Source organism: Daucus carota, chromosome 3 (genome assembly GCF_001625215.2).
Source record: "Daucus carota subsp. sativus chromosome 3, DH1 v3.0, whole genome shotgun sequence".
NCBI classification, from domain to species: Eukaryota; Viridiplantae; Streptophyta; class Magnoliopsida; order Apiales; family Apiaceae; genus Daucus; species Daucus carota.
In genome coordinates, this window is record NC_030383.2 from 466440 (window position 1) to 493027 (window position 26588).

Here is a 26588-nt window from a genome sequence, read left to right on the forward strand (position 1 = left end):
AGACAGGATTATGTTAACATACGATTATATAATTAATACTTGCAGGATAATAATTTTCAATAATTTAGAGTTTAAGAGTAAGTTTTCAAAAAAGTTTTGCCAGAAATTTTATTCCAAGATTTTTTTGCAGTGCCATTTTTATAAAAAATCTGGAAATATAATTTTTTTACGAAAATTATTTTTAAGAATATCTTTTATAAAATTAATTTTAATAGATATTTTTGAGAAAGTTTTCTGAACAAATATATTCAGTGAAACACTTTTTCCAGTAAGTAAAATATTTTCAAAAATATATGAAAAATGTACTTTAAACAAAAGTTTCCAAAAATATTTTCAAATAATTTATTTTCCGAAAGAAATCCAAAGCGAAAACTCTTTCTCCATCTAATTTCCTTTTACACAATTCCTCGCATGTACAGAATAATAGTGTAATTAAAGGAAGCAATTATTATGGGGCAGTAGAAACAATCACAGGATTTGGCGGCATGTCTAATCCTCCCTGCTTTTTCGACACCTAAACACACACACCACACACAGACACAGTTACACACAATCACTTTCCCACTCGATCTGTCTACTAGATTAGCAGTGTAGTAGTATTACTTCTAACCAGCCCTAATTAATTAATCTTCTTACTCCATTTCTACGCTACACCTACTCCCCATCTCTCTCTCTCTCTCTGTCTCTCTCTCCCAGATCCACAATTAGGTACTTGATGACTCCACATCTCCCTCCCCATCTGAATTAATTAATACACACATTGTATGTATTTATTTAAACACCACTGTTTTGAATCTGATTTCTGAGCTCACTTGACTTCGTCTCCCATTTCCTGCTCATTGTGGTAAATAAGTCCTCATCTTATTATATTAGTACTAATTAAATGGGACTACATGTATGTGTGTATGTATATTTTACTTTTGACGTCTTGAAGAAGCAAAAATACACTACTTTAGTGTCTCAAACTATTGGTCTTTTTACCTTTGGAGACTACATTTACTCAAACTGTTGAGTTTCAGATTCGCATTTCTTGATTTATTCGATGTTCTTTTATGTGTTTGTGAATTGATTGTTTTACTGCTGCATTATACTTTAGGGATTCGAGTTACTGAGATTCTTTCGGTTTTGTTTTGATCTGATGGCCTAATTCAAGTCAAGGTATGTCATGGATTTGGATTCAAATGTCTGCGTTTATCGGTTTTCGTATTCGAAATCGTAATTTGACTCGAATTAGTTTACACAGTGCCGTGTTTTAGAAATTGCTTTGGTTGTGGATGTTTAGGTAATAGAAATGATATTTAATCCAGTATGTTAATTTCTGTTTTAACTAGTACATTATACAATTATGGACTCATAGTAGGGCACTCATTCTATCTGATTTTATTGAGCTGGTTCTGTATTGATTCAATTTATTAAGGATCCGTATTAATTATAAGTTCCCATGTCGAAGGTAGGATTACTGAATGTTCTGTATGGACTAGGATGTGATGGAAGCCTGAAATATCCGCGTTCGCCACAATGTCGAGGATCAGCAAGTGGAAGCCAGAGACTGCAAAAGTAAAAGTGGTCTTTAGGCTGCAATTTAATGCTACACATGTACGTTTACTCTTCCTAATGCTGAGTTCAGCTCTTCCCTGATTGAGTTTATGCAGACACACACACACAAACACACATATTAGGTTTGAAAGCATATAATTTTAAAATTTCTAATTTAGTCAAAAAAAGATCTGCAAAACGAGGTCTTCATAAATCATGCCGGTAGTTGTCTTTGCTTTTATTTGATGCATAAAATATATTTAAAACTGAGATATATCGTCCGATGCATGAAATATACCAAAATTGAGATATATCATTATCATATATGCTTTATTATATAGGAAGACCTTGAGAATACCATATAGGGAAAGGTAGGTAATAACTGGAACTGAGCATCTGAAACTGATGAAGTTTATGTTTACTTCTATGGTTACCATGTGAATTGCGAATGCAAGTTGTCATAAGTAACAATTAAATGAAATACTCGTTTTAATGTTTATAGGTAGTTTATATATGTCGCTTTTACCGTGTAACATGTGTATAAAATATGTAATACACAAAGCAGATGATATGCATGACGTGAGAGTATATTTTCACTGCTATGAGTATCTTATGTAAATAACTTATAAACACTTTGGAACATGTAATCCTTCATCTGTTTGTTTTTGTGCACGTACACACACATGGAATGACTCATTTTCTTGATATTTATTTTAATAACTCTGTGATTTGTAGATTCCAGCAAGTGGATGGGATAAGTTGTTTATATCTTTTGTTCCCACTGAATCGGGGAAGACATCTGCAAAGACGAGCAAAGCAAATGTGAGAAATGGAACTTGCAAGTGGGGAGATCCAATATATGAAACTACAAGGCTTATTCAGGACACAAAAACCAAAAAATATGATGAGAAGCTTTACAAACTTGTTGTATCCATGGTGCAATAACTCTCTACTTGTTTTTTGTTTGCTATTAGTACAATGATTAATCCGTAGTGCTTGAGGCTATTTATTTGAACTAAATAGTTTGACCCCAGGGTTCATCACGGGCTAGCATCCTTGGTGAGGCTACTATCAACCTTGCTGATTATGCCGATGCATCAAAACCTTCTTCTGTTGCAATGCCTCTCCATGGATGCAACTCTGGAGCCATATTACACGTGAGTGACAAGTTTTGATGGACAACTTTGGATCAGTTCATTCCTTAGTAATTATTAGCGAAGCAGATTCTCTTTGTATGTAGCTGGTTATTATTTGTCATGCTAAAACTCTATTCTGATTGCTACTTCAAGTTGGATTGTACTTGTTTCAGTGGAATTGCCAATGAAACATCGCATTAACGTTTGCAGAGAAAATGAGGGATTTTTTTATTAGTTCTAGCAGCTTTCTGGCTGAGTCTGTATGTGTCTAGTGTTTGACGAATACATAACATATATGCATTATTAAGGCAGGTAGTAGGTAATCAGCTGGAATTACCCATACATAAATAATTTACTCACATGCGCGCGCACACATATGTCAACTTAAAAACCCCTTTCGTGTAGCTGATGACTGATGTAATTAACCAATACAGCAGAGCTGGCAACTTTATAGGCTGCTTTAGATAATCCAGATTGCAGATTCAAAGAATACACTAGACATGTGTGTATTAGGTACTGTAAAGCTTCATTATATGCTGTCTTTCGTTTTCGTCTAATTATTATGCCATTATCTTTATCTTTTATTATTGTTGATGGTACTTGAATTTGAGTATTAAAAGTGCTGTCATTAATACACACGTAATAAAGTACTCAACCATTATGGATGGAGTTCTTTTCAGTTTGATATGTTGACTTCTCTGAAATTGGGTTCATCCTTTCTTGAATGGCTTGTCATAAATCACAATCATTGTTAACTAGTTATTTTTACGAAGAACTTGTAGTTCATTAGTTGACTATCACTATTTGGTGCCAGGTTACAGTCCAGCTGCTAACTTCCAAAACTGGGTTCAGGTATTACATGGTTATGTTAAGCTGGATTCCTTACTCATATCAGGAATTTAAATTAGTGTTTATTCGCTGGCAGAGAATTCGAGCAGCAGAGGGAACACCGTGAAAGGGGTTTGCAAATCGGATCTGACTCCAATAGAATTGATGATTCTGGTGCCAATAGCATATCATCTCTGGATGCCAGTGATCAGATGGACAAGGTTTGATTGTTAGGTTCTGTATGTAATTTCTTTTGATTTGTTATTAATTGTTAAGCACTAAGTGGCAATTGAAAAACGTATAATGGAAAATTACGGATTGATTACTTCTTTTTCTTGAACAAAGTCAAGATTAATAGTTAGTAGTAACTGCTAAATTGCTCTGTATATACCGGAGGCTAAGATTAATAGATTTGGTTGACTCCTTTGACTTTTGAATGTACTTTGGCAAAAGTGGTTATTACGACTTCACAGACTCTTAACGACTGGAATGGCATGTAACTGTTGCGGTGCGGGGATGAGTACTATGCATGCTCACTAGCGCACCCACCCACATGTTATATAATAAAATTGTGACTCACCTTAAATTGAATTATACAGCTTAGAGAGTACTGTGGCACACTTGTCAGGTAAAGTTCTGGAGTAATATTTTGCAAAGTAATAAAACACCCAGTTTGTCATATAATAACATTGTCAAGACAGTGTTCACGTTTCAGAATGCGCTACTACAGTGCTTGCAAATGCATATATATATTTTTTTAATATAATAAATTCATCTATTTTTGTACTCCCTTTATAGTTAAATGTATGCCGATGATTAGTGGATTACCCAAATTCCCCCAAATTTTAAAAGCACTAGGACTTGGTCAAATGCATTATGTATAATATGCATGTTGAACCCTTCCTTCCCCAATCTAATTTGTCCATTTGACATTTTCAGACGTTTTTAGGCAAAAAAAAAAAAAAAAGGAACTCCTAGACATGATATGTATTTATGAATTAAAATACAAACTATGTTTGTTTTCCACTTCTCCTGATAAATAAGAATTACGAAAAAACGGATGTGCCTAGCTATGTTTTTGTTTTGCCTAAAAGTGCTTGAAAGAAGTCAAATAGGCAAGTAATAAGGAACAGCACAAATTGTACATCTGTTGAAGAAGTGAGCTAAGCATTTTTTTCCTAGTATGTTCAAATGTATGTTCTGATGTCTATATATGTTCAAATGTATGCCTCAAAGGAGTCACGACACTGTAGACTTATGTTATTTGCACCTCTGACAGATGTCTATAGTGTAACTAAGAATATGTGCCCTCTCAGAAATCTTTATAATCACCAGCGACCACATGTGCCTCAGTATTGTCATGATTTGCTTACAGTTCTTCTTTACATATTTTATGTCCTTCTTCACAGACGCTCAGTATGATACTTCATTTACTTCTCTAACTTTCTTTGGAATAGGTACATACAAGAGCAAAAGCGAGACCACATTCTAATGAGTTTCCGTCACAGGGGGAAGGTTTACGTGAAGAATCTGCAGATTCAGGTGTTGGATATGATGGCTCGTCTAATACTTCAGGAAGTTTATATGCTGAAAAGAATGACTGCTCAAGCATGCATGAAATTGATAGCCTTAAGAGTACTGTATCTGGTGATATAGGCGGACTGTCCCATCATCAAAGCCCTAAGAAGGAGAAAAGTGATTCATCTGATCATCAGTTTTTGGCACAAGGTAGGAGTGATTGGGTCCAAAGATGGGGTTCAGACTATTCCATTGACCAAAGCTTAGCAATTGCATACGAGGAGAACAGTAAGCTTAGAGGGAGCTTGGAGGTGGCTGAATCTTCTGTTCAAGAGCTTAAGATGGAGGTAAGCTCTTTGCGGTGTTATGCTGATGCATTGGGTAATGAAACTCAAAAGTTTGCTTCTAGTCTTGTGGCTGAGATTGCTTCTGGTGAAGAGCTGGCTAAAGAGATTATGTTGTTGAAATCAGAGTGTTCAAAATGTAAAATTGATGTGGAACGGCTAAAAAGCCAGAAGTTCTCCTCTCCATTTTCTAGTAAGGAATCGAGTCAATTTGAGCAGTCAGATCATCTGTTGCAAGGAAAACAGCATACTTGGGTAAAGGGTCTTTCACTTTTGGAGGATAAGATGAAAGACGTCCAAAGAAAAGCATACCTTGGTTTTGATGAAAGGGACTTTAGCTTCCTTCACTCAGATTTGCAGGAGCTTTTTATTATTTTACAGGATATCAAACATGGTACAGGAGTTGCATCCTTGGTGCCATCAAATCATGCTGCTATGGATCGCATCGGAAGTATAAGTCCACATAACAATAAACAATTTGTATCAGGAACTGGGTTTGATGTTGAACTGTATCATCCGGAAAGTGTGCTTCAATATGTAAGTTTGCCCAATCTCGTGTCTCAGGAATCTGAATCACGAGTTGCTGCTGATGCAGTAGAACTCAAAGTTTTGGAGCTTGTACGGGAGTTGGACGAGACCAAAATTGAAAGAGAAAGTCTTGCAAGAAAAATGGACGAGATGGAGTGCTACTATGAATCTTTAGTCCAGGAGCTTGAGGAAAATCAAAAGCAAATTTTAGGAGAATTGCAGAACCTTAGAAGTGAGCATTCGATCTGTCTGTACACAATTTCAACTAATAATGCTGAAATGGAGTCGATTCGGAAAGATATGACAGAAAAGATTGTTAGATTTTCTGAGGAAAGACAGGAGCTGGATTCTCTTAACAAGGAGCTTCAGAGAAGGGTTGTAGCATCAGAAGCGTCCCTTAAAAGAACGCGTCTGAATTACTCAATAGCAGTGGATCAGTTGCAGAAGGACCTTGAACTGCTTTCCTTCCAGGTTTTGTCAATGTTTGAAACTAATGAGAACCTCATGAAGCAAGCTTTCTCTGAAACATCACAAGTATGCTTTGATGGGTACACAGATATATTGCAGAATGTTGAGGAATCTGGTGTATCTAAACTCTCGAAGTGTATAAATCAAAGTCCTGGGGTAGAGAAACAATTCTTGGGTGGAGATATCCTCGTAGGGGACATGAAAAAATCATTAATTTTGCAAGAAGACATTTACCAGAAGGTTGAAGAAGAACGCTGTGAAATACATTCGACAAATTTGTACCTCGATATCTTCTCACAAATTCTTAAAGAAATGTTGTTTGAAGCCAATAGTCAAATTAGGTTAATGAAGGGGGAAATGTATGGAATCACACAGCAATTGGAAGAAAAATCCGAGTCTGAAGATATTTTGGTGGGAAAGTTGCAAATGGCAATGGAAGAAATTCATACTCTGAATGAGTACAAAGCTATCAGCATTTCGAAAAGTAGTGACATGCTTCTACAAAATCAAATTACAGAAGCGAAGTTGGAGAGTCTTACGATGGAGAATTGTTATCTCAAAGAGCAGCTTATGGAGTGTGAATTACTGATAAAGGAATATAAAACTTATCAAAGTAAATATGTAACTTGTTTGGCTGAGAAATCAGAGCTCGAAAATTTATTGAAAGTGGAAGCAACTGAAAATGAAAAGCTTCAAAGTGACATATCCTCTTTGAATGAACAGTTGAAAACTCTCAATGACGGATATATTGAGTCTGTTATTTCGAAGGAAAATCTACATCATAATATTATGTCTCTGCAAGATAAGCTGGCTAGTTTGTTGGCATCTTATGAGCTGCAATCAAGTGGACAGTCTCTCTCTTGTAATCTTTCTTCTCAGGATTCTGACTTGAAGGACTTCTATGGTATCGTCATGAAGTTAGAGGAAGCACAGCACAATGCATGCAAAAGGATAATTCAACTCACAGAAGAAAAGAGAGATCTGCAGGATGAAAAGCGAATGGCTAATATGTCTGTACACACCATCAGATCAGAAATTGTAGGCATGAAACAGAAGTTTAAGCACGACATAAAGGACATTGAGGCTAAACTAGATTTGTCTAACACACTTGTCGGAAAACTTCAAATGAAATTTGAATCTGTTGCTAATAAATTTCATTCCAGTGCAGAGGCTGAAAAATGTAATGCTCAGCAAAATGAAGAGCTTTTTGCTGATCTTGCTCATGTCGAGCTTCAATTGCAAGAGCTTGCTTCTAAACACCAAGAATTTGGTCAAGAAATCTTGGGCTTGGGCAGTACTGCTGAGGAACTTGAAAGGTGCAAGATTATCATTGCAGAGTTAACACGGGAAAAGAAAGAACTTGAAATGTTGTTACAAGCTAAAATCGAGGAATCTTTTAAGCTTGCATCTGATCTTGATAGTGCAAAAGACAGTCTAAGGTGTGTGCAGGATGATTTGCACATTGAAAAAGGCATCAGACACAAGCTAGAAGGTACTGTTGGAGAATATGATATTTGCAAGATGACCATAGCTGAGTTAGTACAGGAGAGGACAGATCTTACAATGTTGTTAGAAAGTAAGACCAAGGAATCTGTCAATCTTGCTGCTGAACTTGATAATGTAAAACAGAGCTACAAAGTTCTGCAAGATGATTTGCTTGTTGAGCAAGGATTCAGAGACAAACTGGATAGTACAATGGGAGATCTTGAGAGGAGTAAGATGACCATTGTGGAATTGATGCATGAGAAGCAAGATCTTACAATGTTGTTAGAAAGTCAGTCCAAGGAATCTGTTAAGCTTACATGTGATCTTGGTAACCTGAAAGAAAGTTTGAAATCTCTGGAAGATGATTTGATTGTTGAAAGGGGCTTCAGAGACAAGCTGGACAGTACAATCACTGATCTTGAGAGGAGCAAGATGATCATCGATGAGTTATTACAGGAGAAGCAAGATCTTACAGCGTTGTTAGATTGTAAAACTAGGGAATCACTGAAACTTGCATCTGATCTTGAGAGTATGAAAGAAAGTTTAAGATGTTTAGAAGATGAATTGCGTGTTGAAAAAGACTTTCGGGACAAACTAGAGGATACAGTTGCAGAGCTTGAGACGAGCAGAGTAATCGCTGATGAGTTAATGGAAGACAAGAAAGGCCTTGTAGTTTTGCTAGAGGTTGAAACTGAGAAATCTCTTAAGCAATCATCTGAACTTAATAGTTTGAACGAAGTAGTGAGATGTCTGAAAAATGAATTGAATGTGGAAAAGGGCTTTCACGTTGAATTAGAGGTTGCGCTTTCTGAACTTAGAAGTAGCAAGACCACCGTTTTGGATTTGACACAAGAGAACCAAGATCTTAAATTGTCATTAGAGGAAAAGATTGAGGACTCTGTGAAGCTTGAATCTCATGTTGCTAGTTTGAATGAGAGTTTGAAGTGTCTGCAGGACAGTTTGCTTGTTGAGATAGGTCTCAAGGAGAAACTCGAGTGTAAAGTACTGCAAATTACTTCTCAACTGAAGGAAGAACAGGACAAGTTGTGTTGCATTGACAGTCAGGACGCCGATAGGGTTGACTCGAGGCAATTGGCTTCTGAACTTGATATCAATAGGTCTAGAAATGATATTTCAGTGCAGCATAAGGATTGTCAAGAGGAGCCAATCGAAGAGTCTTCTTGTCCTACAGGTCTGAGTTGCCAGTTAACAGAAATTCATGAGCATGTATTAGAGGCAGAGGTTCAACTCACATTTGTGAAAACCCAGTATGAGAGCCTGATTGAGGAGCTTGTGCTTCAACTCAAACAGTCCAAGGGCTACCATGTAGAACTTCAAAATGCGCATTTTGATATAGAGTCACAGTTAAACCGTAGCCTTGCTACTGAAACACATCAAAGTAATGAAAATGCAGAGTTGATGACAGCTGTTCACTGCCTAAGATCTGAGTTAGAAGCCTCTGTTGTTGAAAACAGGGTCCTTTCAGAATCGATTAGTGTTTTAATGCCTCAACTTGAGGAATTCAAGAGGAAGACGGTTACCCTGGAGGCTGAACTTGATCAGGATTCAAGAGTGCACAAAGAATTTAACTACAAGCTGGAAATAGCAGAGGAGGAGATTTGTGAATTGATATTCTGTAATGCTGAGCAGGAAATTGCAATCATTGTTCTAAAAGATAAATTAGATGAACAGAAAGGTCACATAGCCCTGATGGAAAAATCTAGTGTTGAATCCTTAAAGTTGCAGAATCAGATTGATGAAGTTACCTACAAGCTGTCTGAACAGATTCTTAGAACAGAAGAATTCAAAAACTTGTCTGTTCACTTGAAGGAGCTCAAAGACAAAGCTGAAGCTGAATGTCTCTCGGCTCACGAGAAAAAAGGACCTGAAGGGCCATCTTTTGCTGTTCAAGAGTCCCTGCGAATTGCTTTCATTAAAGAACAATACGAAACCAAGCTTCAAGAGCTAAGGCAGCAGCTCTCAATTTCTAAAAAGCATGGGGAGGAGATGCTATGGAAATTACAAGATGTTGTTAATGAGCTTGACGACAGGAAGAAAACTGAAGTTTCTTACTTGAAGAGAAACGAAGAGCTGTCAATTAAGGTCTTGGAGTTGGAGGCCGAATTACAATCAGTATTCTCTGATAAGCGTGAGAAAACTAATGCTTATGATAGAATACAGACTGAGTTGGACTGTGCAATATTAAACCTTGAATGCTGCAAGGAAGAAAAAGAAAAGCTCGAAGCATCATTGCGGGAATGTGTGGAGGAGAAGACTATAATAGCAGCTGAGCTTGCTTTGAGAAGAGAACAACTGGAAAATTCTATAAGTTCCACCGATATGCAAGAAGAAGTTGCTGTGGGCACAGTCAAGAGCATATTTGGCAATGCAAGTAACAGTAAGTCAAACTTTGTATCATCCACTACTGATATTTTAAATGGAGATTCAACTTTGAATCTTTCCTCTGAGTATCTGGATCGCAAGAGCAGCATGGATAGCGAACAAATTCTTGATACGAGCTTGGTTCCAGTTGAAAAAGCTGAAAATTTAAGTTCACTTATTAATGGGCAAGCCATCCAGGTAATAATTTTATATTTCCATGTTTTTTAATGTTTTAAGTGCATATTCAATAGAAGCCTATCATTACCAGATCATAAATAATAATAGTTTTTAATTTTTATCGTCTCTTTCATCCTCGCCAAATGTGACAACTTTGAACTCCAGTAGTTGGCACCCCCACACAAGGTGCCTAAATGGTCTCGATATCAACTAAATAATTTATTAACATGTTCTTAAAATATAATAAAGGAGGTGGGAGTGATATATACATAATACATTTAGTACAAAAATTGTGTTTAAGCCAAAAGTTGGCATCCTTGCAACTCTAATTGAGTAGCACCAAGTGTGTCATGCCACGTAGATGTTGGCACCCCTGCTGGAGATGCTCTTACTGCTGTTTTATAAATTTTAATTTGGACCTAATTAGTATGTTTAGTGATAACTATTATGCACAGAGATTTACCATTAAACCAACTACGTGTGATTAACACTTATATATGCAAAGATACCTTGAGCTACATTTATGAATCAATATTACTGCAAAATACTGCAGTGAGTATTTACTAATTTATTTCATCCCTAAATCTGGCTCTTTCTTTCTACAATTATTAGAAATTTCATGTTTTCAGAAATGTTTAAACATTTACCACACTGCAGGTTCTTGAATCTAAAGGTATACATGAAATCCCAGAGCATGGTCTTCTGAATGAAGGAAATTTGTCACCCCGCAAATCCAAGGATGTAGCTGTTAATCAAAATTTCAGAGCTGAAACTTTGAGGTCTAGCATAGATCACCTTCATGAAGAGGTATTTATCTTGTATTATGAAAGCAAGTAGGCAACTGGTAAATCTTAAAGAGCATGTATGCTAGGATATGCTAATCAAAAGCATGTGCAAAAATGAGATACAAGCTCCTGTTAGATAAATGTATGACGCTTCAGTAGTCCAGTACATGAATCATTTTATGCTGAGATATGTTAATCAAATGCATGTGCAAAACTGAGATACAACCTCCTGATAGATAATGTGTGACACTTCAGTGGCCCACTTTATAAATCATTGATTTCTTCTGCAGTTGGAGAGGATGAAGAATGAGAACTCCCATTTTTCACAGGCTAATCATGACCCATATGTTCAGGACTTACAAAGAGAACTCATGCATTTAAACAAGGTAGTTTTTGCCATTAATCTCTATAACTTTTTAAATAATGTCAGAGCACCTACTTTTCAAATCTGTACTTTCCGTTTCTCACAAATCACAAGTCTTGGTCATAGGCAAATCAAGATCTGGAAAGCATGTTTCCTTGGTTTCAGAATTGTTTGGGAAGTGGTAATGCTTTAGAACGGGTACTTGCCTTAGAAATTGAGCTCGCAGAGGCACTACGGGCAAAGAAGACATCAAGCTTGCATATCCAGAGGTAGGTCTTAGTTGCATCAGGTCGAGTCTACAAACTTGATCTTGTTCTTGCAATATGTACTCTGTCATATTCATATATTTATATATTTGCTTTTCAATAACTTTTTCTCTTATATTATATCCTATCCTATCTATAGTTAGCACCATTTATTTGGCTAAGTAAATATATAAAGACAATTAAAATTTTAAATTTTGATGAACAATAATTAATAGATCTGAGAGACTGATACTTGAAAATATTCTCTTTACTTTAATATCCAAAGTATTACCAAAGATCTAGGGTCTGAACCTCATCAACAACTTTATAAATTTTGATATTTATATTTACATTTATATTTTAAGCACCAAAGATACCAAGGAAACATAGTTTGGGGTTCAAGTCTCAACTACATATTAAGAGTTATAGGGTTCAAATTTAATCAACAATATATGAATTGGAAGCCGGTCCCAGCCAAGCGATTGTTTGTAACCATCTTTGAGCATTTTTGTATCGCTGGAAGGCAAGAACCCTAAAATTGTCATTAAAAAGCTGGTAGGTGACGTAGCTCCTATATTTACATAAAAAATTTAGGGTCAAAGCTTCTAGTGATTAAAAACCGCTCAAAGATGGTGCATCAATCGCTTGCAGGGACCGGACCCATGTATATTAATATTTATATTATTGCCTCGATATATGCTAAGAAAATTTAGGATTCGAATTCCATCAATAACATATAAATGTAATATTTATATTACTTGAACTAAAATTACAAACAAAGGTTAAAAGGTTAATATAATTAAAAGTATTAAAAGAGGTCATTTGATCAACACTGATTATATCATATGTAAATAATCTTTAAGAGCATGATTATAATACACACACACACACATACTTATTTAAGAAATATTAAAAAAAGAACTCGTGTGTTACTCATTTTAAACTAGTTCCTGTAATATTCTTAATTACTAGAAGCTTGACAATACAAAAGAATGGAACAGATCTATATATCACTCCTATAGTTTTTTTAAGTTTGTAGCTTAGGCTTTATGCTGTATTAGCTAGTCATTGGTCTTTCTATTTCTCAGTGGCCTAACTGAATTTGGATTTTGGAGATAACTATAACAATCTTTGGAGTCACATCTTGGTCTCATTCTACAACATTGAACTACATGTATGACAGAATACTAATGTCATGAAACTCAAATTAGATTTGACCTTCCGCGGACAGAAATTTTAAGCATATGTTATATTATCTAGCAAACAAGTGTGACAAACTATTCTGCTGTAAGTTTTGCATAAAAATACATACCGTGTTTTGCATAGAAATATTTTTATTGAATCCAACGGTTTGTAAGTAATTTTATTGGTTTTCTGCCTGGCTTCAGTTCATTTCTCAAGCAACACAGTGATGAGGAAGCGGTCCTTAAAAGCTTTAAAGATATCAATGAATTAATAAAGGAGATGTTAGAACTCAAGGCCAAGTATGCAAGTGTAGAGACGGAACTGAAAGAGATGCATGACCGTTACTCTGACCTTAGCCTTCAGTTTGCTGAGGTTGAAGGAGAGAGACAAAAACTCACAATGACACTGAAAAATATTCGCACACCCAAGAAACCTGGTTACTTGAACCGCTCATCCTCTGAAACCCTCTGGGACCAATAAGTGCGCTTTACAGCCTCATCGACCCGTTTTCCTGTTACATAGTGTTAATGCCCTTCTTCCTCATGTATATTATCTCTGAATCAACATAACTTCATGTGCTGGTAAGCTCCTGCAATATAAATTAGTCTTGAAGCTTCGATGCCAGACACTGTAGACCAAGACAGTTCTCCGGGTGCGTCTGGCAGGATTGTTTGCTATCCTTCTGGATATGTTCTTTTGTAGATTCCAATTTTTTTAATTTATCTTTTCTCGTACTCAGAATTCAGATGTATAGATACTAATTATTATTAGCAATCAATTGTGCCTTCACTCCCCCTCAATTTTGAACAATTACATAATAATCAAGTTGTACTCTTGTTGAAATTCATTTACTAACACTAAACTAACAGATTTGATGCTAAGCTTGGAGAGAAAGAAATGGAATATACTAAACTTTGCTGTGTGTTTGCATATATCAGAATGACAAAATACAGAGCTTGCTACTGTTTATATACAGGTCTACTTAACTGCATCGTGCCTATACTAACTAACTAGGTGTATATACAACTGTATTGTATCTAAATATCTAACTAACTACCAGCTGTTGACAGCTCATGGTGGATGATGTGGCATCTGTAAATTACGAAATAATACACTTAAGTCTACAAGTGTATCTTTATGTTGAGATATTATATCACTGTGGTGAGCATGAGCAACGTGTGCTTGATGCTGTGATGTGTTATACTCAATATCCCCCCTCAAGGTAGGAGGGGAAGAAACCACTCCTAGCTTGGATAGAAGGAGATCAAATTGGGAAGCTGGCAGTATCTTTGTGAAAACATCAGCAAGCTGCTGTGTTGTAGGAAGATAAGTAAGTTGCAGAAGACCTTCCATAACCTTGTCACGAGTGAAATGCATGTCAATTTCAATGTGTTTTGTGCGTTCATGAAACACGGGATTCTTTGCAATGGCTATAGATGACTGATTGTCACAATGAAGAGTGACTGGTTTCAGGTTTGTGACTCCAAGTTCTTCAAGTAATCTTACTGTCCAAGTCACATCAGCTGCAGCAGAAGCCATGGCTCGATATTCACTTTCAGAAGATGATTTTGAGACTGTGCTCTGTTTTTTTGATTTCCATGCTACAGGAGATGATCCAAATAATAAAACATAGCCAGTGATAGAGCGTCGAGTGTTGGGACATGCAGCCCAATCACTGTCAGAATATGCTTGGAGTGTTAACTGGTCTGATGCTCGTAGTAAAATACCTTGATGACATGAGTGAGCAATGTAACGTATTGTGTGTATCAAGGCTTCCCAGTGTGGGACTCGTGGAGCATGCATAAATTGACTGAGAACTTGGACTGAGTAATTAAGATCAGGACGTGTATTTGTGAGATAGTTAAGCTTGCCTACCAAAGAACGATATATTTCTGGATCTTGGATCAATGGTCCTGTCTCATTATTCAGTTTGAGTGCAGCAGGCAATGGAGTAGCTACCTTCTTTGAAACATCAAAAGGCAAGTTGTGTAGAAGCTCTTTAGTAAATTTTGACTGAGTTAAGACTGTTCCATCTGGTACATAATCAACTTCGATACCAAGAAAGTAGTGAAGAACACCCAGGTCCTTAATGCTGAAAGCAATATCAAGATGCTGCTTGATTGCTGTAATGGAAGCTATGTCTGTTCCTGTGATTATGATATCATCAACGTAGACAACCATTATTGTAATGTGTGTGTCATGCCGCTTGATGAACAAACAACAATCATTTTTAGACTTAACAAAACCCTGATCAAGCAGTTCACTTTGAAGTTTGTCAAACCATTCTCTGGATGCCTGTTTCAGGCCATACAGAGATTTACGCAGACGACATACAAGATTATGTGGATTGGGAATCCCTTCCGGAACTGTCATGTAAACTTCCTCAGATAAATTGCCATGAAGAAACGCGTTGTTCACGTCTAATTGAAATACTTTTCAACTCCTGCTAGCAGCAAGTGCCAATATGCAACGTATAGTATTCATTTTAACAACTGGTGAAAACGTTTCCTCGTAATCAATTCCATATTGTTGATTATACCCCCTTTGCAACTAGTCGAGCTTTGCAACGTTCCAGAGAACCATCAGATTTAAGTTTAACTTTGAATACCCATCTATGACCAATTGCCTTCTTTCCTTTTGGCAGAGGGACAAGATCCCAAGTTTTGTTTACCAATAATGCTGCAATTTCCTTGTCCATAGCTTCTTTCCAGAGTGGATGTGAAGATGCCTCTTTATAACTCTTAGGTTCAGTAAGAAAAGAATTATGAGACAAAAGAGCACTGTGATGTGTATACGCAGTGTGACATTGAAAATCCTTAAGATATTCAGGTTGTTTTCGAACTCTGGTAGATGTGCGTACATGATCAACATGAGTGTTGGTTTGGGTATTAGTAGTATGCTCAGATGTCACAGAATTAGGTTCAGTAGAATTTCCAGAATCAAATGCATTAGAATGTTCAGAACCAGATTCATGAGATATAGTATGTGTAGGGGAACTGGAAGCATGATTAGTGTCTGCAGACTGATGTACTAGCTCAGAATAAAGATCTGTGGTGAGAGTGGTGACAGTTGGTAAATATATGCCAGAATTAACATAATAGTTGGGATCAGTTGCTAAGTGATGATATGGAAAATGTAACTCATGGAACTGAACATCTCTGGATACAGATAATTTTTGAGTTTTCAGATCTAGTACCTTGTATCCTTTTTGTGTTGGTGTATATCCAAGGAATACACAAGGTGAAGATCGAGGCTCCAGTTTGGATCTATCAACCTTGCAAGTGGCTACATAGCATAGGCAACCAAAGGGCTTAAGGATAGTGTAATCTGGATCAGTTCCATCATGAAGCAGTTTATATGGAGTTTGATTGTTGATGGAAGAAAGTGGCATTCTGTTTATTAAGTATGAAGCACATAGAACACATTCTCCCCAGTATTTGTCTGGAACTCTGGACTGGAACAATAAAGCACGAGCTGTCTCCAAGAGATGTCTATGTTTGCGCTCTACCACCCCATTTTGTTGGGGTGTGTAAGCACAACTAGTCTGGTGAGCAATCCCTTTATTCTGCAAAAAAACTTTTAGTCGACCCTCACAGAGTTCAGATGCATTATCTGATCTTATGCATAAAACAGACTTTTTAAGTTGTTTTTCAGCATATACAATAAAATTCTCTATTACTGAAGCTGCATCAGACTTGAATTTAATAAGTTGAATCCAAGTAAATCTGCTGAAGTCATCAACAATAGTAATAAACTGTGTACATCCATAGTGTGTCTTGACTTTGTATGGTCCCCACAAATCAATATGTAACAGTTGTAAAATAGCAGTACTCTTAATATTGCTACTAGAAAATGGAAGTCTGGTTTGTCTAGCTAAAGGACAAATTTGACATATAGTAGTATCTCTAGCAATCTTTATATCACAGGATGGTGACAAATGCTTTAATTGCTGATATGGAATATGGCCAAGCCTCAGATGCCAAAGATGAGCTTCATTTGTAGCAGCAAAACAAACTTTAGGAGACTGTGAGTCTATGGTGTAGAGACCATTTCTGAGCTTACCAAGAAGAATTGGCTGTTTGCTTTGAAAATGGCCCTGTAAAAAACATGAAGTAGTGTTAAATGTGATATCACATTTCAAGTCAGAACACAACTTGTGAACAGAAATTAATCTGAACTGGAATTCTGGCACATGCAAAACATCTTGTAGAATGATGTTATTGCCCAAGTCAACTGTCCCTATATGTTGAGCTTTAATTTTTCGACCATCTGGGACAGTAATACAATTATCTGAACTGGCAAAAGCAGTATATGAAGTAAAATTCTCCAAATCTGGAGAAATATGATCTGTTGCACCACTGTCTAAAATCCAACCAGAATCAAGACAAGATATCATACAAGTTTTACCTGCCAAAAGAGCTTGGCTGGAATCTGTGTCAGTGTTGGATGCAATGTCATGTTTAGAAAGCAGATTTATCAGCTTGTTATATTGATCATTTGAGAGTGAATTTGATCCTTCTGTTCCAGCAGAAGTTGTGACAGCAGCTGCAATTCTCCTCTCCTTTGGCTTAAAGCCTGCAGGATAACCATGAATCTTAAAGCATCTATCAATGCTATGACCTGGAACCTTGCAATTAGTACAGTAATAATTTGCTCCTGATTTAGGTTTCCTGTCCTGGCCATTGCTGTTCCCAAACTTCTGTGAGTAATTTCCAGAATACTGATTCTTATTGTTTCCAGAACCTCTTTGATCTGCATAGAATGCCATACTTTCAGGCTTAGCAAGAGTCATTTCTTTGTGATTCTCTTCTTGTGCAATCAACCTATAAGCTTGATCAACAGTAGGAGGTGGAGACATCATCAAAATATTTGCCCTCACTGCTGAATATTGATCATTCAACTTCATTAAAAATTGCATCAAACGATGTTCTTGAGTCTTCTGTTGGACTCTCAAACTGAGACCACAAGCACAAGTATTCTGAAGAAATGGATCTGCATCATCAAGATTATCCCAAAGAGTTGTAATAGCAGTATAGAATTCAGAAACACTCAATTTTCCTTGAGTGATCTCAGCCAGTTTTTGTTCAAGAGAATAGACTTGTGTGAGAGACACACTGTCAAACCGAGATCCAAGATTCATCCAGATTTCTTTTGCAGTTTTCTTAAAGAGAACATTTCGAGCAATATTATCATCAAGGTTGTACAACAGCCAGGTAGCAACCAGAGAATTACAACATTCCCAAGCCAAAAAATCAACATCATTCTCATCAGGTACCAATATTGTACCATTGACAAAACCGAGTTTGTTCTTTACAGTTAAGCTAAGCAACATAGATCGCTTCCAATTAGCGTATCTAGTACCATCAAACTTGACAGAAACAAGTTGAGTAGAAGTATTATCATTAGGATGGATGTAAAATGGACTAGAAGGATCCTGATTGGCATCATATGCAGAATTTGTAGTTCGAGACATGATGAAATCAGATTTTGTGAAGAAATATAAATTCAGAACAATTAATCAGCAGATCAGAACAACCAGATCAATTAGTGAAACAATCAGATCAATCAGTGAATCAAACAATGAATCACTCGAGAAAACAACAAGTATGAAGTGCAGATGAAGCGTAAATGAACAGAAAACACCTGGATCGGGGATTATACTAGAGAATCGATCAGAAATTGCAGAGATGAAGATCTGAAATCGCCTAACCAAGGTCGTCCTGCTTTGATACCATGTTGAAATTCATTTACTAAAACTAACTACCAGCTGTTGACAACTCATGGTGGATGATGTGGCATCTGTAAATTACGAAATAATACACTTAAGTCTACAAGTGTATCTTTATGTTGAGATATTATATCACTGTGGTGAGCATGAGCAACGTGTGCTTGATGCTGTGATGTGTTATACTCAATAACTCTATAATTTTTTTAGATCATTTTTAGACTTTATATCCTAATAATGATTTACAGTATATTTTAGAACATGGTTTAGGGTCTTATTTTGGTTAAGGTATCGAGTGCATAAATTTTTTGAATATTCACTTATGTACTTTCTGTTTCGTACATTTACTGAAAATCGGACTTTTAGTTGTGAAATTGCAAAATCAGTTTGTCTTCTTTTTCCCCCGGTTCAATTTGAAATTAGCAACTACAAAGGTTGGCAGATGAATGTAGTCATGTCCCATTGCCGAGTTTCGTTTTCATGTATCAAGTGATCATTTATAATTTTTTAATCTTATTTGTGCTATTTATTTTAAATTAAATTATTTATTGATAAATTTAACAAAGTTAAATTAAAATAAATATTTTTATATTACATGAATCTGATTGAGATTTGATATAAACATTTACATAAGAAAACATGATAATAAAATAATAAAATTTCAAATTTAAATGAGAGAAATTTATAAATATATATGTTGAAATCGATTGAAAAAGGACATGTTCAATTAGAAAAATTGGAATTATCAATAAAATCAGTATATACTTATTCTGAAAAAGTCAATGATCAATGACCTTCATTTATAAATTTTAAAGTCAATATAATAGTATTTTAAGTTAGTGATGCAAAAGAACTACGGTAAAAAATAGTCTAAGGATCCATTTAACATATTCAAATGAAAAAAATAATCTATTTGTGAATAGTGTAGCGCATGTTTTAGCTACACATTCTGTGTCTGACCTTATGGAGTGGGTTGTTAATCCGCCTGACTTCATTAAGCATGTACGCGATTCTGATTTTTCTTAAGTAATGCAAGTACGATTATGTCAAAAAAAAAAAAAAAAAACTTATTTACCGGAAGTTTAGGTTCATTAATCCATTTACTAGATTGTTTTATGATTGTTGATCAATTATAATCTTTTTAATCTCATGTCATCAATTTAGATAATCATACTTTAAATGATATCTCCAGCCAAATTTCTGACAATATAGATCTCTAAATTATTAGTTAAATATTAGATTTAAGATATAAGTAATGAATATGAATAATATAATTAGAATAAAATTAGATTTTGATTACTATATTTTAAATACAATTATTTACTAATTTTAACCATAACTACTTTACGGAACTCCTTTGAACATGCTTCCTGTTCTCATTAGAAAAAATTATTTTCTGTAAACCCACCGGTTATCTGATCCAAGACAGGAACCAAAAGGAGCAGCAGAATCGATCGATGGGTCTTGTTGTTTCTCCTACACTTCGTTCTCTGCTATCTACTCTATACTCCCTCTCTTCAAGAACTAATTCAAGACCATGTTTCTTTTACTCCAGAACTTCACTCTCTCTCATATCCTCTCTCCCCTTTAAACCCGCTCATTTTCCCCTTCTCCATCTCTCTCCTAAACCCCCCTTCGCTCTTTTCTGCTCAAACGGTCTCTCTCTCCCCCCCCCCCCTCTCTCTCTCTCTCTCTCCCTCCCTCCCTTTCTCACCTACCTAAACACACATATTTATGAAGTTTGCTTCTTTTTCAGCTACAGAGAGAACAGTGGTGCTCAACAATGATGCAAGAGTGACTCTTAATTCAGACCCAGTTGCAGATTCAAGTGCTACGATTGCTGCTATTGTTACTTCTATTGGTGGACCGCCTGGGGCTGTGGGGATTGTCAGATTATCTGGTCCTACTGCGGTTACTATTGTTTCAAAAGTTTTTAGTCCTGGACTAAAGAACAAGAAAAAGAATAGAGATAGTTATAGTTGGAAACCCACTAGTCATTTTGTTGAATATGGTCTTGTTTTCGACTCTGATGACAATGTTGTCGATGAGGTACATTTGCTTCAGTTTCTGTTGATATGTGTGTGTATTGGACCCTGACGATGTTGTTGTTGATGAGCTACATTTAAGCTATTCTTGTTTTTTGTAAATGTGTGTGTGTATTGTGGTTTTTAGTAGAGCTTATATTAACTTATTGTTTTTGTACTGTGTTCATATTGTTTAGATCATACAATCGTGACTTTGATTGCTACAAAATTATTATGAAATGCCGAATTGTGTTTGTTTATGTTATTAATAGTGGAGATTTTTTTTATTTTTTATTTGTAAGGTTTTGGCTGTACCCATGTTGGCTCCTAGATCTTATACACGAGAAGATGTAGTCGAGCTTCAGTGTCATGGTAGTGAGGTCTGTCTGCAGCGTGTACTGAGAGTGTGCCTGGAAGCTGGTGCAAGGCTTGCTGAGCCAGGTTACGTCTTACTATTTTCTTAAATTTGTAAAATTTGAGGAGTAGTTCGTATGAATTTTTAAAATCTATTCAAATTTATTTACTAAAATCTGTAGCTTTCCCAAAACTAAGGTGCATTTTTCATAGTCCATATGTCTGATCATGTTATTGTTATGAATATATAAACTCGAATAATTCTTTATAGTTTGGCTTTGGCTTCCGAATAAATCATCTCCTAAGCTATGTAGATGTTCTTATTGCATTTTGTTCACATCCACGTCGTTTAGGGGCTACTGTTTGCGCCAACCTTTGCAAATATTAACATATTCTTTATTTATGATTAACTGATATGACTGAAACATTGTCAATATAGAAATGTTTGTTTTAAATCAGACATCCTTTTTTCTGTCAATAGGTGAGTTCACCCTTCGTGCTTTCCTGAACGGTCGTTTGGACCTTTCTCAAGCTGAAAATGTGGGAACACTCATATCAGCCAAATCCGTGGCTGCTGCAGATGCTGCATTGGCTGGAATCCAGGCATGAGACATTTTGAATTAAAATATTTCTATCGTCTAGACGTCTATAATAGTGAAGCTTGAGTGGCACATGGTGAATTTTCCTAAATAATTTTTTATGACAGGGTGGATTCTCCTCTTTGGTGAGATCACTGAGAATTCAGTGCATTGAGTTACTCACCGAGATTGAAGCTCGTTTAGATTTTGATGATGAAATGCCACCGCTAGATGTGGATCTAGCTATGGACAAGATACGTGCGATGTCTGACCATGTGAAGGATGCACTTGAAACTGCTAACTACGACAAACTTTTGCAGTCAGGGTTGCAGGTATAATTGGGATCAGAGATGGTAGCAACTTATTTGTTACATATGTTACCTTTAAAGTACAGTTTGCTTTGCTTGAAGTTTTTAATTTAGAAATTTGCTTTATAGTATCCTTCGGTGCCATGCTAATGATGAGTATATCGCTACTATTTCGGTGCTTCTGAAAACCCTACAACCTGTACTGATACATCTGTTCCATTCAAGGAACCCAAACCTTGCTCATTTTCTTACATATATAAGATATATTTTTGCTCCATGTTGACCCTTTATAGCAGGATATATCAGTACAAAATTGGTAGAATGATTTACAAGCGAAATTAGGCTTGCATAAATACATAAACAAATGAAAGCAGATATCAGACTGTTTTACCTCCTGAATATGAATTAGAAGTACATGATATCTATATAGATACCAAGCCTAAGAATTTTCAATACGAGATGTACAAAGAAATCATGGTGGTGGTGCTGCGATGATTTCACTTGATAAGTTCTTTACTTCTGGGACTGAAAGATATACATGCCATAATCTTTATTTTTCTTCTGGATGTGGAAGTACTTTATGGTAACTATATTTTCCTCCCCTTATTAAAATCTCCTGCAGATAGCAATCATTGGAAGGCCAAATGTTGGAAAATCTAGCCTTCTTAATGCATGGAGCAAGGTATGTTCAATATTAATTTTGTCACTTGAATTCATACATGCTTTACATATGTTTAGCAACTGTTGAACTTTTAAAGGCATCTTAGATGCCTATTTTGCATCTTGCAATGCATCATATAATATTCCTGACAAATCTCTAAACTGCTGCAATGAGTTACCCCAAATGAAAGTAATACTTCCGCAAGTGAAAAAATCCACAATCATGAGAAGCATCATCAAGTACCCTAACTCATCCAGCAATTCACTTATCTTATTGTTTGGGAAATTTGTCAATGGTGATTTGACGGATAAAATAGTATGAACTTGGTTTATCTGTAACACATGTTAATAAAATAACACCTTTGCTTAAGAATCAAACAAATAGACGGAATAGCATTAAAGTAACTATTACAACATCACTAGTTTGAAATACTGAATGGTAAGCACTTCTCTACAAAAACTATAAGAACCTTACTAACGGCACCACGTCTTGGCTTGTTTTGCACTTTGTGGTGTCATTAGCGTGACCTTCTATAGTTTTTTGTAGAAGGGTGATACGTAAAATGCACAGTTCTGAAATAGTGATGTTGTAATAGTTAGTTTAGTGCTATTCTATTCCCTTTTTTTAGCGGTTAATATTAATGACAAATTTTGGTGGCTTTGTGCAACCCTAAAGTGTTTCAACCATATAGAAGAGACACTACCCTTAAAAAAATTCTTAACGGCAAAAAAAGAGAAATTTGTTTGGATCGCAACCATTACAAGAGAATAATTTAATTCTAAAATCAAAGGCTTCCATTAATTATAGATGTTCTTATAGGAGTAAAAAAACCCTACAACCATAAAAACAACTAAAATTTCATTAATAATTAGAAGAAAACTAGCAAAAGGAAACAAATCCTTTCAATAAATAATACCATAACCTAGAATAATCCTAATAATCTAGTTATCAAGTATAATTAAGTTCCTAAATAATAATAACTCTATTACTGAATAATAACATAAAATAAGCACTTCTTAATATTTGAAGTCACTGCAATGCATCAACTTCAGTACAACAATATTAAATTGGCCAATACAAAAATTTATTTCTAAGATGCTTTAACCTTCTAGTATAGATGGCCAGAGTATGACAGTGGTTGGTCTACTCCAACATAACAATGAATGGTATATGGAAAGAAAAATCCTGACCCATTAACTAGTCAAACTTATGTTGGATAACTATAACATCCGATTCTTTATCCCATATCAACTTATGATATAGTGTAGGAAGATGTAGAAAGATTTCTGTTTGATGATGATAATTTACTTTAACTTTTAAGGTAAAATATGAAACAAAACAGCTATACCAGAGTTACACTAGATAGCTTAGAAGAAAGAAAAGAGTTATATGTAATGATCAACTCTCAATCATTTTAATAATGTAAATTAATCTCAAACACAAATCTCTGTTAATAAGATAATAACTGATACTTTGATCACAATTGTTAATGCTAAACATCATAATAACAGAAATGATCTCTTAATGCATGTATGTGAATATAACCTAGATATTGTCCATATAATCAGTTGTTCTTTGATATACATCTCTTCGTAGTATATTTTCTCTGTCCCCCTTGTTCAAATATCATAAGATTTCAACTGTAAGACAATTGCTCTTGATTCGGAAGCGTCTCTTGCTATTACTTGAGTCTTTGTTTTCTCATTTATGGCGCCCACCACTTATGTATGACTTTTCATCTTATTGCATGTCATATTTACACTTTAGTATGCAGAGTGAGAGGGCGATAGTGACAAATGTTGCTGGAACCACAAGGGATATTCTGGAAGCTGATATTACTGTTCATGGTATACCTGTCACCCTCCTCGACACAGCTGGTATAAGGGAAACTGAGGATATTGTAGAAAAAATTGGTAAGCTTTGTTTTATGCATATAACTTCTGGGGAAGTCATGTGGCGAAGAGTATTGAAGCAGATAATGTGGTTTTCAGTAGTTTGACCACTGTGTCCCTTAATAGTATGTTCATCTTGTTGTCACAGGAGTAGAGAGATCTAGAGCAGCTGCTATGGGTGCTGACCTGATTATTATGGCAGTAAGTGCACTCGAGGGTTGGACTTTGGAAGACACCGAACTTCTTGATAGAATTAATTGCAATAAGGTCCTGTCCTATCCATCATCTATTTCCCCTTGATCAAATTATCAATATATCTTTTTGCTAACAATATTTATCTCTACTTATATTCATAAATTTGGAATACTTGTTTTGATTTTACTACATGTGTAAGATCTCAACATTTGCTTCGACATTAATATCTATGTCTATAGTGTGTCCGTGTTGTGTTCTAAAAACTCTGTGAATTAATTATGTACATGTATACTAGAACAGTTGAAATGTATTTAAGACATGGCAGGAGAGGGAAGTGAATATCTTCATGTCATAACTTTCTTAAGTTTTACGCTCTGGGTGTAAGATTTTGCTTATTGCATTGTGCTTGTATGTTGGTGTTTCTGTATATTGGAAACTCTAGTTTCTTCAGAGACTTGGCTGGACAGGGTATTAAAATAATACGACTTGCTTTAATATAAAACAGTTAATTTCATGCAAGTTGTTTAGCTTAACACTATCATTTTCTTATCTAGAACTTCATAATTTTGGCTGTTCCTTTCCACAGAGTGCATATGAATCTTCTTCTCCAGTGATCCTTGTAATCAACAAAATAGACTGTGTTCCAAATGCTTCTTCCAAATGGGTCAATAACAGTGGCTACACATTTGTAAAGTGCATTTTTACTTGTGCTGTCACTGGTCAAGGCATACAGGATCTCGAGACAGCGATCCTAGAAATTATTGGTCTTGACAGAATTCCTAGAGGAGGCCGCAAGTGGGCTGTGAACCAGGTTAATTTCTAACTATAGGAACCGTCTTTTGTAGTATCTAACTTGTATTTACGTTTTAACCTCTATTTATTGTTGCTAGCGAACAGTTGGTGATGAAGTCATGTGTAGATGACTTCCTCAGAGAGATAATATAATTAGGTTATGCCAACAATTACTGATGCGAAAACCATCTTTGGCTTAAAATGAAGATGTATACAATTAGATTCATATTATTAAAGGCTAAGATTGTGATCCTTAGATAAGCATCTAACTTGTGCCAACCTGTCAGATCTCGTATAGAATAGGCGACCTAAAACATGAACCTATAATCTTCTCACAAACGTGGAGGCATGAAGTCAGATGTAATGATTTGTCTGTATTTAAGCAGCTTGCAATAAAATTTGTAGCCTAAGACACTGATTTCCAGGACTTCAAATTGTTAATTTGTGGTCTTTATAATCACTGACAAGAGCCAGTATTTAATTTTTATTTACTTCATTCTTTTCCACAAATAGTTTATATTTTGTTGGAAGAATAGTTGGTACTTCATGAGTCATGAACACCATGGTATCTTCATATCAAATCTTGTTTTCTTCCGTGAACTATGATTAATATGGATTCCTGGGGTCTTAAGTTTTGTGTTGATAAAATATCAGAGGCACTGTGAGCAGCTTCTACGGACCAAGGATGCTCTTCTTAGGTTAATGTCAACAATCGACGATGAAATGCCCTTAGATTTTTGGACGATTGATTTAAGAGACGCTGCTATGGCTCTGGGGCAAATCAGTGGAGAGGACATATCTGAAGAAGTTTTGTCGAGCATCTTCAGCAAATTTTGTATTGGTAAATAGATTTTGTTTAACCTAGTTAGTCACAGTGTTTAGCATAATGTAAATAGGAAAAGATGTTTACTGTCACAAATTGTGACTCACAATTTGGCTTGCTAATTATATTTCTTAGCAATGTGATTGCATTTGAGTCGTCATTCGGTTGTCATCTCCTCTGATCATAACATTCATTTGGCTGGATTTGAAATTAAAATTCAAAATGCAATTGCTAGAAAACCGAAATTCTCAAGGC

At 35.7% G+C, this 26588-nt stretch overlaps 4 protein-coding genes across 17 annotated transcripts; 2 read left to right on the plus strand and 2 right to left on the minus strand.

Annotated features, from left to right (window-relative positions):
• Positions 1 to 466: 466 nt before the first annotated feature.
• On the plus strand, positions 467 to 13781 carry LOC108214054 (uncharacterized). 13 transcript variants are annotated; one of them, XM_017385825.2, is made up of 12 exons: positions 467 to 844; positions 1097 to 1158; positions 1451 to 1596; positions 2272 to 2472; positions 2571 to 2693; positions 3487 to 3524; positions 3598 to 3721; positions 4958 to 10423; positions 11060 to 11209; positions 11478 to 11573; positions 11678 to 11820; positions 13185 to 13781. In XM_017385825.2, the coding sequence occupies exons 3-12, from the start codon at positions 1519 to 1521 to the stop codon at positions 13459 to 13461; spliced, it is 6696 nt and encodes a 2231-aa protein (XP_017241314.1). In that variant the 5' UTR covers positions 467 to 844; positions 1097 to 1158; positions 1451 to 1518; the 3' UTR covers positions 13462 to 13781. The 13 variants fall into 13 exon arrangements, with proteins under 13 accessions (XP_017241314.1, XP_017241313.1, XP_017241316.1 ...); XM_017385824.2 differs by having other exon boundaries at positions 1455 to 1596; XM_017385827.2 differs by having other exon boundaries at positions 1482 to 1596.
• A 271-nt stretch (positions 13782 to 14052) lies between these two features.
• On the minus strand, positions 14053 to 15354 carry LOC108211980 (uncharacterized mitochondrial protein AtMg00810-like). Its single transcript, XM_017383714.2, has one exon. It carries the CDS (start codon positions 15352 to 15354, stop codon positions 14053 to 14055), a length of 1302 nt encoding a protein of 433 aa, XP_017239203.1.
• Positions 15355 to 16710: 1356 nt separating this feature from the next.
• On the minus strand, positions 16711 to 18772 carry LOC135151697 (uncharacterized). The gene is made up of 2 exons (XM_064090781.1): positions 17389 to 18772; positions 16711 to 17077 (listed from the first exon to the last, which is right to left on the minus strand). Exons 1-2 carry the CDS (start codon positions 18452 to 18454, stop codon positions 17040 to 17042), a joined length of 1104 nt encoding a protein of 367 aa, XP_063946851.1. The 5' UTR covers positions 18455 to 18772; the 3' UTR covers positions 16711 to 17039.
• A 1297-nt stretch (positions 18773 to 20069) lies between these two features.
• Positions 20070 to 26504, plus strand: LOC108210864 (uncharacterized). 2 transcript variants are annotated; one of them, XM_017382310.2, is made up of 10 exons: positions 20070 to 20362; positions 20463 to 20755; positions 21033 to 21171; positions 21566 to 21687; positions 21791 to 21994; positions 22593 to 22652; positions 24406 to 24544; positions 24672 to 24790; positions 25305 to 25529; positions 26165 to 26504. In XM_017382310.2, the coding sequence occupies exons 1-10, from the start codon at positions 20164 to 20166 to the stop codon at positions 26357 to 26359; spliced, it is 1695 nt and encodes a 564-aa protein (XP_017237799.2). In that variant the 5' UTR covers positions 20070 to 20163; the 3' UTR covers positions 26360 to 26504. The 2 variants fall into 2 exon arrangements, with proteins under 2 accessions (XP_017237799.2, XP_063946855.1); XM_064090785.1 differs by having other exon boundaries at positions 20469 to 20755.
• Positions 26505 to 26588: the final 84 nt, after the last annotated feature.